The sequence below is a fragment of the Schistocerca nitens genome, chromosome 6 (assembly GCF_023898315.1).
Source record: "Schistocerca nitens isolate TAMUIC-IGC-003100 chromosome 6, iqSchNite1.1, whole genome shotgun sequence".
Classification (NCBI taxonomy): Eukaryota; Metazoa; Arthropoda; class Insecta; order Orthoptera; family Acrididae; genus Schistocerca; species Schistocerca nitens.
The window spans coordinates 488,117,345-488,131,032 of record NC_064619.1 but is presented as its reverse complement, the minus strand read 5'-3'; the positions used below and the strand labels follow the sequence as shown (position 1 = coordinate 488,131,032).

The following is a 13,688-nucleotide window of genomic DNA, read 5'->3' as shown; positions in this document are numbered from 1 at the left end:
CTTACAGTACGCACACCACAATAGTGTACGTCATTTTCCTCATGCACTCCACAGTCATATTGCTGCGGACTTATTCGAAATATGTTCATAGTTGTTCATTGACTATGCTGCTGACTACCTTCCATTATCACTTTCAGTTCAAATGGTTCAAATGGCTCTGAGCACTATGGGACTCAACTGCTGAGGTCATTAGTCCCCTAGAACTTAGAACTAGTTAAACCTAACTAACCTAAGAACATCACAAACATCCATGCCCGAGGCAGGATTCGAACCTGCGACCGTAGCGGTCTTGCGGTTCCAGACTGCAGCGCCTTTAACCGCACGGCCACTTCGGCCGGCCCACTTTCAGTTGTTATGCACGTATGGGCGTTATTGTACTCCTTATGTATATTTTCTGCACACAGCTGAGCGTACACGACACCATAATTTCACTGCCTTAACTTCCAGAGACGCTACTATTTCATCTTCCACGGCTTTCTCACTCTGCAAAATTCCTTTGATTCCATTCTGTTATACATATAATGCAATGTTTACTTCGTTTATATTTGCCATTGCTCCCCTTTGTATCAACAGACAGTATAACTGTTGTTAGTTGCCAGTCGACTAAGCAGTTCAAACATGCTCCGTAGCCTCATGCTGAGCTCACCATTGGATACACCAAGTCCCGCCACCTGTTGCCGTTACCCGTCAACGTTGTGGATGCATGGTACACAATATGTGGGGCGTCCAATGCCGTAAACATCATTGGCCTCTTGCGACGTCGTCCTCCAGTGGTTTCTTGCCAGTGTTTCGCCTAGTCCTGGTCGGGAGATGGAGGCTATATGACAGAAAAAGATTTGATTTCCATCCCTCCTTCCAGTATTCGTCCACGGCAACACAAATACAACACCACAGTTTTGTACAGTGAACTTCTGTATGGGCTTTCCTTGTCACTGCATCCACTATTATCTCTTTTGGACTACCACATTTACTGATAATTTTGACACAATTTTACCGTTAATAGATGAAATATTTTCTTTCTTGCACTTCACTACTCGATTCTCCTGTTACAACCTGCTGTGATGTTTATTTGTTCGTTGATTTCTTTCAAAATGCCTTCATTGGTTTTTCTCCCTGTCCAGGTTAGCATTTCCATCACATCCAAGTGCTCTCTATTTCCAGAATCAGATTTTCACTCTGCAGCAAGAGCTAAGTTTCACGGCTCTAGAGCAACATACTCTATGTTGTGTCGCACGACAATACCCTCGCCGGCGCGACGGTGGCTTCTTTTCCTCCGAAAGGAGACGCAGTGTAACAACAACATATAAAGTAACACATGAAATATGTTCGTAGTTCCTAATATGGATAATCATCAGCTATAAAATACAATGACGACAGTGAAAATTTGAGTCGAACCGGAACTTGAACGCCGGCATGCATTAGAGCCGGTCCAGCCGAAATTTTGGTTGTCGTCATTCCGTTATATAGCTAATCGTCATCCAAATTCCCAGCTGCGGATATATTCCACGCATTTCATAGTGGCTGTAGTCGCCCGCAATGCCTGTTCCTTCGCACATCAGTGCATGAACTTCTGAGCAATACAGGCATTGCAATATTGTATTTAAAATAAAGTATTAGTTCACATTATTGAAATGTATATACGATGGTTTACATCGTACATAGGGTTGCCATACGCCATGGATTTCACGGACAGTCCGCGATTTTAGGGTAAATGAAAACGTCCGGGCCGAAAAGGCAAATGTCCGCGATATTTGCTGGATTTCAAGTCAACTTCCGGTAATTTCAAAAATTGCTGTCAAAGAAGCATCAATATGTCATATCTTTGCCTTCACATTATATAAAATCCGAACAGAACAGAACAGCTTTCGAGATATGGAAACAATGGGCAGTCAGGCTCAGGCGTACGGTACATCCTCTTCGATTTGCGAGATTGCGAGTTGTCGATACAGTGGGCGGTCAGTCATCTCTGGCAATGAAGAGTATTATCCTCTTTGATTAGCTTGTTGAATGTTCGCATAGTTCGTTGTGCTTGCGATTTCGTTGTGTTATATTGTATTAAATAGTTGTTATTATTTGCCTGGTGGTTTAATAATGTCGGCTAGACGGAAGGTTAAGTACAGGGAGGAATATACTGAACAGTTTCCAAGTATAAAGCGAGAAAGAACTGAATACGAAGCTTTCTGCAAAATTTGCGGGTGAGTAACATTACGATTATACACAGTCCGCAGCTCGTGGTCGTGCGGTAGCGTTCTCGCTTCCCACGCCCGGGTTCCCGGGTTCGATTCCCGGCGGGGTCAGGGATTTTCTCTGCCTCGTAATGACTGGGTGTTGTGTGATGTCCTTAGGTTAGTTAGGTTTAAGTAGTTCTAAGTTCTAGGGGACTGATGACCCTAGATGTTAAGTCCCATAGTGCTCAGGCCATTTGATTATACACAGACCCATTGAAATCGTTGTTTTCCTTGAAAAATTATTCCATTATACGTTGTTCCTCTTCACAGTTCCTACATTTCAATCAGTAATGGAGGTAGACGTGATATTAACGACCACGTGCAATCGAAAAAGCATAAGACGGCAGTGGGTTCATCATCTTCCAAACAGCTCACCAACTTTTTCAAAACACAGACAGATGGTAATAAAGCAGCTGCAGCAGAAGCTGCATTTGCATTTCACTGTGTCAAGCACCATCATTCATACAACTCAAGTTCTTGCACATCAAAAATTATCTCTCACGTTTTTAGTGACTCGAAAGTTGCAGTAAACTTCTCCAGCGCCGAAACTAAAACAGAAGGCATCGTTAATAAAGTGATATCACCGTTCATTGAAGACAGAACAAGGAACAGTCTATCGAAGGCCAATTATGTTAGTATTAGCATTGATGCTAGCAACCACAAGTATTTGAAAATATTTCCTGTTCTTGTGCATTATTTTGATTATGATGAAGGTGTCCAAAGTAGATTGTTAAATTTAAATGAATGTAACAGTGAGGATTCTAGTACAATAACTGAGTGTGTATACAATGCCATTTTACAACATGGGCTTAGTGATTAGATATCTGCTTTTGGTGGAGATAACACATATACTAACTTTGGGGGTGTTGCGAGTAAAGGAGAAAACAATGTGTACATGAATGCACAATGCAATTCATACTGGTGCAGATGTCCTCCCTTATGATATTGAGAGCATTATCATAAAGGTTTTTAATTATTTCTCAATATATACTGTTCGTGTAGCATCACCAAAAGAATTTTCAGAATATGTTGATGTGACACATAAGGACCTACTTAGACATGTAACAACCAGGTGGCTCACCATGTTTCCTGCTATAGAAAGGTTCATCCACATGTTTAAGGCACTTAAGACTTACTTTCTTTCACTTGATACATGTCCTTCCCTTGTCAAGAAATTCTTTTCTGATTCTGTTGGTGAAATGTATCTGCTCTTCTTGTATGCACAAATGAATCCTTTCCAGAGGGCAGTTAGCAGCATTGAGAGGGAAGACATATCAGTGAATGAGGTAAGGCTGGAGCTAGAAAATATACTGCAAATTTTAGGAGAGAGAAAACAGTGTGTTTTCGTTACGTCTAAAGTTAAAGAATTAATGTCTGATCTCACACAATATCAGCAGTCTACATTTCTAGGGGAAGTCTCTCTTTTCTATCAAACTGTTATTGATTACTTGATAAAATGGAGTAAGCCCTTGTCTGATATTAAACATTTTGACTGGATTTTGCTAAAGACTGTACCTTCATGGGAAAATGTTGAAAAGACATTCAAGTGGATGCATGAAAACACAAGCTGTAAATTGAACGAGTCCCTTCTCTTTGACCAAGTACTGAAATTAAAGTGTGTTTTGGGGGAGGCCAAAGATGAAAGTTTTGAGAATATGATGTCACATAAGAAATGGGTGTTCTTCATTCATAATTGTATTTCTAGTGAGCAGTATTCAGAGTAGCTGAAAATTGTGGAATTTTATTTCTCCATTCCCAGTCATAACGCCAATGTAGAGAGAGTCTTTTCCCTCATGAATTCTCAGTGGACAGAAGAAAGGAATAGGTTAACAGTAAAATCAGTTAATGCAATGATGCAAATACAGTACAATATGAAAAACGTAAGTTGCAGTGAATTTCATAAACTGATTGAGAGCCAGATTAAGTTCCTTTCATCTATTCAAGGTTCTGAGAAATTCGGTTGGTATAAGAAAGGCTCAAATGATGAAAATAGAACTTCGTGTACTGAATAATGTAATGCATATTCTTATTTTTTGTAATAAATGCTTTCTTAATGAAGCAGTCCTTCCTAAACTCTGGATCATTAATTAAATGCACATTTCCCTTAGCTTATGGGCATGAGGACTCCTTATTCCTCTTATTTCCTTCGATCGGCTACGGTGGCCGTAGGTTTTGTCCTGGTTTTGGATTCCGAGATTATGGCAATCCTAATCGTACAACACATTTCCACAGAAATGCTATGAGAATTTACAACTGTCTCTGAATATTAGAGTATTACTTGGTACAGACATACTTACAAGACTCTCCGCTTGAAGAATAACTTCTAATATTTGCATGAGGTTCTGCCAAAGACCTTTAATACACTGGTGGTTTATGTAAGTCGATGCTGTCGTCTGGTTCGTCGACTGAAAAGTCGCCGAGCGTTCATTTGCTGAGCCGTAAATTAGACGAACGGCCGCGGTGGTGTGGAGAAACGCTAGGAAGCGTGGCTAAGGCGGCGCTGCTCATTCATCGGTGCGGCTATCCTCTTTTGTGGTTTCTTTGCGAGGTGTCTGCCTTACTTAGGCACACAGTTCTTCGGGCAACACTACATTCTATGTGAACATCTTCAAATATAGCTTCCCTTTCATCCTTTGCAGTGAATGAAGTGTTCTGTAAAAGTAGCTTTTCTACATTTCCCTGCTGTCTCTGTTGTGCCTAAATAATGAAACTTGTTTACTTTCTTATTTTACTTCTTTTTACTTTATTTCAACTCAGATATCACTCTATTCCTGCGGTATCTGTCATTTTTTCCTTCCATGTGATACTATGTCTGTCTCTGCCTTTATTTGATGCAGTACATTTCCAAAAATCTATGGCTGTAGTAAGTGATCTGTTTACTTCATTGCAAAAAATCATGAAACATCTTCCTCAGCGTGAAGCGGATTTATATGCATCGAGGTCATCAGAGATGGAGCACAAGTTCGGATTGTGTCAAGGATGGGGAAGAAAATCACTCGCGCCCTTTCAAAGGGACCATCTCGGCTTCAGCATGGAGCGACTTCGAGAAATCACGGAAAACCTAAATCTGAATGGCCGGACGCGGGTTTGTACCGTCATCCTTCCGAATTCTGGTGCGATTTGTATGTAATTTGTGTAGACGCTCACCAGGCTTTAATTCTTACAGGAATCAGCCAAATGCCGAGAGTAAAGAGGATAATGAACAAAGGTTGCTACTCCAGTTATATGTGACCAAGTTAAGAAATTTGTTATGACCGGGGGCGTGCTAGGGTAATTCGTGCAGTTGCAGTGACCGTTGTGTCCGAATGCTTAGTAATCTGAGCATCTGTTTAGTAAGCAGGAGATCCAGGTTCGTATCAAGATGTAGCAAAAACTTTTAACTTTCCCCATTGATTTCAATCAATTCGTTCGCGCTACCAATGTCTGTAATTATTTGGTGTCTTAATCACGATGTGGGTTACAATTTTCTCTGTTTATTAACCGACATTGTTCTGTTAGCTAGGCTATGTCTGTAGTATTTCTGTTCCAAAAATGAGAATTTACGCTGAACGGTATGAAAACGTGCTAAGTCTTGTCGAGAAATGCATTAGATGAACCACGTGGCACATCGTCTACAAATAAAACTTACTGGTTTGGAACTACTGCGGACAGCCTGATGAAGACTGTTTCCAACAGCAGGCAAACACTGACGCTTACATTTTCACATTCCACAGTCACATAACCAGAAGGATTTATTGAAGTTGTTATTATTATTATTATGTGCTCACACGTTCCATCACATTGTGATGAAGTTATGGTGGTTCTACATAGAAACTTAAGTAGTTGACGTGCGTGGTGAAATGCAATCATGATATTTTCAAGATATAGAAGGAGAGAGCAAATATTTAATTGTCAGTAAATAACAACAGGTAGTGTAACTCAGACTGACATAAATGGAATGACTTAGGTGCATCCATTCCTTCTTTGTTGAATGGAAGGACAATAGCTGATACATATGCAAAAATGAAATATGAAGAGCGCCGTCAGACGTAACTTCATATATGGACTACCGGTTTCGGAGATAAAACACATCATCAGGTCCTCAATACTAGATAGTGGCTGGATTTTCTAATGAAAAAGATATGTATGTCATATGTGAAAATAACTTGTCTTCGTACCAGCTTATTCACGCGCTGCATTAGCACGCAACACCTCGAACCCAAATCATACATACGTTTGTTATTGACAGCCTACAAAATAATTGGAAGATGAACTTACAGCTGACCGTGCCCTTGATATTGTTTACATAAATTGGAATAGTACCATCACCTCTACTTTGTGTTATATATTCTTGACTCCCGTGGTAAAAATATTTTATGTAAACGAAATGCAGATAACTAGTAGTGGACAGAAAATAACGGTGAGTACGTCTTCATTAAACGAGGGATTAAAAAGACCTTATTTACTATTTGATTGTAGCTGTGCTTAGTATAATTACATAAACTGGACCAAGTTAGATAGTCTAAGATTAACAAATGCAAATAAATGTAGATTTCTAGTTTTTTCTTGAGTTTTGCGAGATTTAGCACCACTCGTTTTGTTTCACCCGAATTTCAGCGGGCTTATTGTTCAGTTACGCTTATCTTTGTTTTACGTTTGACACTGTACCATTAAGTATGACGGGCTGCGTGAGATTCGGTCAAAGTAACTCGGGGTGTCACAAAGAGGCTCCCAATTGGGAAAATGTAATGAGTAGCAGTACCTGCCACAGAAATGAGGAAACTTCTCGACAACCTTCGTCAGTACTGGGGTTTGAATCTAGTATTCTTTTTCTTAATATATAAAGAACTAGTGTGTGTGTGTGTGTGTGTGTGTTTATCCAGCGAAGTCTATGAGGCGCCTGACGTGTGTTCTAATGTACCTGCCACCAAGAGCCGCTGGGGACAGTAGGACTCGTTAGTCGTTCTGTGACTCGATTTATACCAATGTCGAACAGAAGTTAATTCCCTCTTGTTGTCTATCATTGTTGCATTTTGCATAGTGTAAAATCATCGTTACTGCCAGTAGTAATTTACTTCTATTCTCATTACATTCTCATCACGTCTTTAAATAATATATTTTGGCGGCACTTATCTAGCACTTCTGGAAACTTTGTTCAACGTGTACCTAAAGCGTGATAAATCTTTAATTTGAACCTAATGCATCAGAAATAAAACAGGTTTCATGTAATATCAAAGATACGGAATCTCATCCTTTGTAGCTACCCAGACAATGGACGTGTACGTGACACAGCAGTGAATATGCATGGGACCATCTCTCAGCACACACCTACTCAACTATCAAAGATGACTCATTTACAGTGTGAACGTGGGCTGTACCTCTAGAATTTAAGCCTCTCATGGGTATTTTATTAGCAGTTTGGTATCAGCGACCCGTCGTCTGCGATGGCTCTTTATAGAGCGATTGCTTTTCGTTTGATTTTTTTACCCTTGTTTATCTTTGTATCTGTATTCCACTAAAAACATCAACACAGTTGAGCGATGTCGACGGTGTGAGGTGGGTTTTTTCCCGGCAAACGAAGTTTTTCCTATTCACCCACCATAAGTCTGTTGGTAAAATTAATTACCCCGTTACTCTTTGCTCGAAGTTGGAAATAAGTACTGCTAGGTTCTGTCTGAAGTCGCTGTACACACAGTCGTGACCACAATGCTCGATATTTTTAACAATAACTTTAAGGGTACAGTTTTGCATTTGTTACGAACTATACTGTGCACTGCACATTGACAGAACATGTTGAACACACTAAGATAAAAGAGTCTATGTTTAATCTGACAGTTGCTTCTTTTACCTTTTTTCTTGTGTGGACTCTCTGAGTATTTCTTATTATATCACTGTTTCGAAAATATTTAAATAAAGGTACGCGCGGAACAAAACGAATCACTCACGATTACGTTATTACGCTGTAACGTGCCAATGGAGACTATCTGTCCCTTTTATTAAAATGCTCAGTAAACATTTTTGTACTTTCATCATTGCAGCCCAGTCAGCAATCGTGATAATCTAATATATAAGAAACTATCAGCCTCGATTGCGGTAGTGAAACCAGCTCAGTAAACATCCCTGAACGTCCTCCGAAGTTTGGTCGGTGTGTTCGTTTGTAACCTGTGTATAGGAATGAGAAGGTCTTGGTAATACCATGTGCCGTTTACATAAGGAGCGAGCAAAAGGTTTCCGTTTGAGGGCGTTTCTGCAGCTTTTATACAACGTAGAGCTACTCCGATGCTGGTATATAATCACCGGCATCTAGGCGAGAGTTTAGTGCGACGTTCGTGTCTTTCCCACGTTCGTATGGTAAGTATGGAAACGTGGACTCTACTACTATCAAGTACGTCCAGACAGGACCAACGTACTGTTTTATCTCTTGACTGGCGAAGGACAGACACCGGTAGACGTCCATCGGAGACTAAACAATACGAATGGGACAGCACGTCTGTCGAAAAGCACGGTTATGGAATAGTGGGCCAAGTTCCTTGCTGATCGTGATTCGGCTCGAGATTTAAGTCCCCATACCACAAATGTCGTAACGCAGAAGTTAGGCCTACTTAACTGAGAGACATTCGAGAATCCGCCCTATAGCCCTAATTCCTCACACCTTCGTCCGTTAAAATAGCCATGAAGGGTCGACGCTTCTTGACGGACGAGGATGTGTAGCAAGTCGCCACGAACCTCTTCACAGCATGACACGGTGTTTTAGCAAATGGGTACCTTCAACCCGATACGTCGGTGGGATACGACTGCCTCAGTGCTCATGGCGATTTTTCCTGATTTGCATACCGATTCTGGACTGTACGGCCTTCAAACTAAACTTTTTTATCGCCCCTTGTATCACGATCAGATAACTTGTGCGGATTTTGTAATTACCTTACACCCAATTTGGGAAAGGTGATCTTATCTTTGTTTAATTTAATATTTAATCTCCTATCGACAACATGAAAAAATCTTTAGTACTGAATTTTGTAATATCTCCCTTCGATGTAATGTTTCTTTTCCGTAGTCGTCATGCTACATCAGAGTCCTTTTCGTTTTCCTGCAGAGACGCTGTTCAAGCATTTCCTCTGAGGGTGTACTTCTGTGTAATCTATCATGGTACTTGATTGTAAACACTTTCAGAGCATTGTCAGTTTACAAAAGCACGATATTTTGTAACAGAGACGCGAAGATACTGTTGCTCTAATGTTCTATCACTCATATCTGTGGAATATTCACAACAATGGATTTATTTATTGCCTCTTTTTGCAGATTTCTTATAAAGTTTTCAGAACTTTATTTCGATATCTTACTTCTTCCCTTTCACATATTTCCATCTTGTCCTCAATTAGTAACGATATTGACTTGATATTCGAGTATCTATATTTACGAGGGTTGTCCAGAAAGTAAGTTCCGATCGGTCTGAAAATGCACACCACAGTGAAAACCCGATGAAGCTTTGTACATATGTGTTGGGTAGTGTCTCTAGTACGACCGTCGATCGCATCAAGACGCTCTTTTCAGTTTTGAGCGCACTGTGAGTGAGCAAATATGTCTAGAATAACGATGTCTCCCGCCAAGTAGGAGGGCCCGCTGAGAGGCTTCGCCTTAATGAATGCAGCCCACCTAACACAACGGCCACGCACTTCCTTTTTCATGGCAATTCTCAGCCGCACTCTGCAGGGGCACTGCAGACGCTCTTGCAGCCTTTTCGATGGGAAGTGTTCGATCACCCACAACACAGCTCTATATGTTTCGTCATGAGTATCCTCTCTGCTCACATGAGACGCTGGGTACGGAGACAACATTTCGTCACAGGCTACGCGCTGTAGACCAGCGTAGAGAATTATCTGAGAGCACAGGCGGCTTCCTTCCTGACGATTGTGATGGAAATTTGGTATAACGCTCCGACAAATGTCTAAGTCGAAGTGGTGACTATGTAAAGAAGTATCTGGAAAGTGTAGCTAACTCTTGCAAATAAAATGTTTCTGATTTTCACTGTGGTTTCCATTTAGCGACCGACCGGAACTTACTTTCTGGACAACCCTCGTATTCAGGTATATTTGTTCTGGTGAAGACGATGGGAGTGAACCTCATCAACTCGTCGCACACTACGCCAATCTGACTTGGATGGATATGCGAAAATTTTAAATCAGTTCATTCGGTTAAAGGCGCTGCAGTCTGGAACCGCAAGACCGCTACGGTCGCAGGTTCGAATCCTGCCTCGGGCATGGATGTTTGTGATGTCCTTAGGTTAGTTAGGTTTAACTAGTTCTAAGTTCTAGGGGACTAATGACCTCAGCAGTTGAGTCCCGTAGTGCTCAGAGCCATTTGAACCATTTGAACCTGGTGCAAGTGTTTTTAGTTGACACCACTGCGGCGCCTTGCTTGTCGATGGGGAAGAGATGATGATGAAGACAACACAACACTCAGTCCCTGACCGGAGAAAACCGCCGCCCCAGCCAAGAATCGCAACCTGGCCCCTTTGCGTGGCATTCTGTCGTGCTGACCACTCTGCTGTCGAGGCGGACGGCTGGTTAAGTGGCCAGCCTGGGCATTGTTTCTAGGAGGTTTCCCACATACAACAAGGTAGATATTGGACAGGTATTCACTCCACCCTTCAGTTACAAATTAAAAACGCCCGAACAGGCCCAACAGTATCGACCGGCCGCCGTGTCATCCTCAGCTCACAAGTGCCACTGGATGCTGATATGGAGGATCAAGTGGTCAGCACACCGCTCTCCCGGCCGTAAGTCATTTTACGAGACCGGATTCGCTATTTATCAATCAAGTAGCTCCTCAGTTTGCCTCACAAAGGCTGAGTGCATCCTGCTTGCCTGCTTGCATCCTGCTTGCGGAGGTACACATATTCCGTCCAGAGAAGAGTGCTGAAGAGCGTCCACTGTCACCAACATTGTCAAAACCCATATAGTAATGGTGGCTCCATAAATGGAAATGAGCGTTTGGCGTCATTGGCCGGGAAGCCCTTATGGGGCAGGTCCGGCTGCCTTGGTGCAGGTATTACATTCGACGCCACATTGGGCGACCTGTACGCCGGATGGGGTTGAAATGATGATGAAGACAACACAACACCCAGTTCCTGAGAAATAAAATCCCCGAACCAGCCGGGAATCGAACCGGGGCCCGTAGGACAGCAATAAGTCACGCTGGCTGCTCAACTATCGGGGCGGACGGTGATTCCTTAGAGAAACGGGAAAAGGCAAAGAAGAAGAAGAGAAAGCTGGATATAAACGTGTTGTCAGTACCTATAGCATTTCTGAGTGGACTGCAATGCCAGAACTGACCAATCTGAAAACGTAATAAAGTAAATAATCATGACAGTGTAATTTAAAAAAGTTACGGTTGCGGTACCCTCCACGCAGAAAATTATCTAGCTTTTGTTTGACTGGGGAAGTCGTTGTGGGGAATGGAGCAAGGAAAGGGGCAGAGGTCATTGGTCCGGCGAAAGGGAGCCGCTAGGCCAGCATAATTCAGCAACAAAGAGGTGCTAGTTCTTTCTTCAGAGGCACCCTAAGAGAATGGATGTGTATCCTATAAGTTCACTACTGGCCATTAAAATTGCTACACCACGACGATGACGTGCTACAGACGCGAAATTTTACCGACAGGAGAAGATGCTGTGATATGGAAATGATTAGCTTTTCAGAGCATTCAAACATGGTTGGCGCCGGTGGCAACATCTACAACATGCTAACCTGACGAAAATTTCCACACACAAACAGCAATTGACCGGCGTTGCCTGGTGAAACGTTGTTGTGATGCCTCGTGTAAGGAGGAGAAATGCGTACCATCACGGTTCCAACTTTGATAATGGTCGGACTGTAGCCTATCGCGATTGCGGTATACCGTATCGCGACATTGTTGCTCGCGTTGGTCGAGATACAATGACTGTTAGCAGAATATGGAATCGGTTGGTTCAATAGGGTAATACGGAACGCCATGCTGGATCCCAACGGCCTCGTATCACCAACAGTCGAGATGACAGGCATCTTATCCGCATGGCTCTAACGGATCGTGCAGCCATGTCTCGATCCCTGAGTCAACTGATGTGGACGTTTTGCAAGACAACAACCATCTGCACGAACAGTTCGACGACGTTTGCAGCAGAATGGACTATCAGCTCGGAGACCATGGCTGCGGTTACCCTTGACGCTGCATCACAGCCAGGAGCGCCTGCGATGGTGTACTCAACGACGAACCTGGGTGCACGAATGGCAAAACGTCATTTTTCCGGACGTATCCAGGTTCTGTTTACATCATAATGATGGTCTCATCCGTGTTTGGCGACATCGTGGAGAACGCACATTGGAAGCGTGTATTCGTCATCGCCATACTGGCTTATCACCCAGCGTGATGGTATGGGGTGCCATTGGTTACACGTCTCGGTCACCTCTTGTTCGCATTGACGGCACTTTGAACAGTGGACTTTACATTTCAGATGTGTTACGACCCGTGGCTCTACCCTTCATTCGATCGCTGCGAAACCATACACTTCAGCAGGATAATGCAAGACCGCATGTTGCAGGTCCTGTACGAGCCTTTCTGGATACAGAAAATGTTGGACTGCTTCCCTGCCGGCCGCGGTGGTCTCGCGGTTCTAGGCGCGCAGTCCGGAACCGTGCGACTGCTTCGGTCGCAGGTTCGAATCCTGCCTCGGGCATGGATGTGTGTGATGTCCTTAGGTTAGTTACGTTTAAGTAGTTCTAAGTTCTAGGGGACTGATAACCACAGCAGTTCAGTCCCATAGTGCTCAGAGCCATTTGAACCATTTTTGATTTGAGTTCCTGCGCGAGCTACGATAGCACGGAGCTTCTGAATGAGCTGTTTGGGGACGGCTCGCATGCGCGAAAGGGGAGTCTGTTGTTTGACCGGACAGTGTCAATCCGTTCCCTAGCAGCCGGAAAACGCGAAGGTTGTCGTGAACAGTGGAGAGTGTAGTCGTCTAAGGGCAACAAGTTTTCCTCCTTAGAGGTAGCAAGGTCGTCGTTTCCTTCGTGGCATCTCCATTGCCGGTACAGAATATTTAACCCGGTGAAGCAAGGTTGTTTCGTCACGAATGTGCTGTAGGGAGACCCGTTGGGTTGTTATTTCCATCACACATACACACACATTTGTGCACACAAAATTAAATGTTTCAATGCTATCTCCATGTCTAAAATGTCTGGAAAGATTTTTTTACGTATTTAATAATATTGACAATATTAGTTAAACACGTATTTCCTTGTCTAAAATGCCTGTATTATTTTCAGAAATACGTAAGTATGCACAGTGTTTGTGTCAAGTGTAATAAAGTTTGATATTTGTATCAGACATGGTGCAAGCTACAATGGAATCCCAAATGAAATATTTCCAAATCTAAATTGTTTGATTTATTGTTCTGTAACTGTAGTAAACTGATGTTCGTTAAATAATACCTTAAGCAAGTAAGGCAGT

General features: G+C 42.6%; 1 protein-coding gene across 1 annotated transcript in view; it reads left to right on the top strand.

The window, feature by feature from the left end:
* The first annotated feature begins 3,454 nt into the window (after positions 1–3,454).
* The window catches only part of LOC126263421 (trissin receptor-like), a 29,116-nt gene continuing 18,882 nt past the window's right edge, over positions 3,455–13,688 (top strand). Inside the window, exon 1 of the mRNA XM_049960514.1 lies at positions 3,455–3,514. Within this exon, the coding sequence (XP_049816471.1) occupies positions 3,455–3,514 (60 nt within the window). The remainder of the gene's footprint in view (positions 3,515–13,688) is intronic.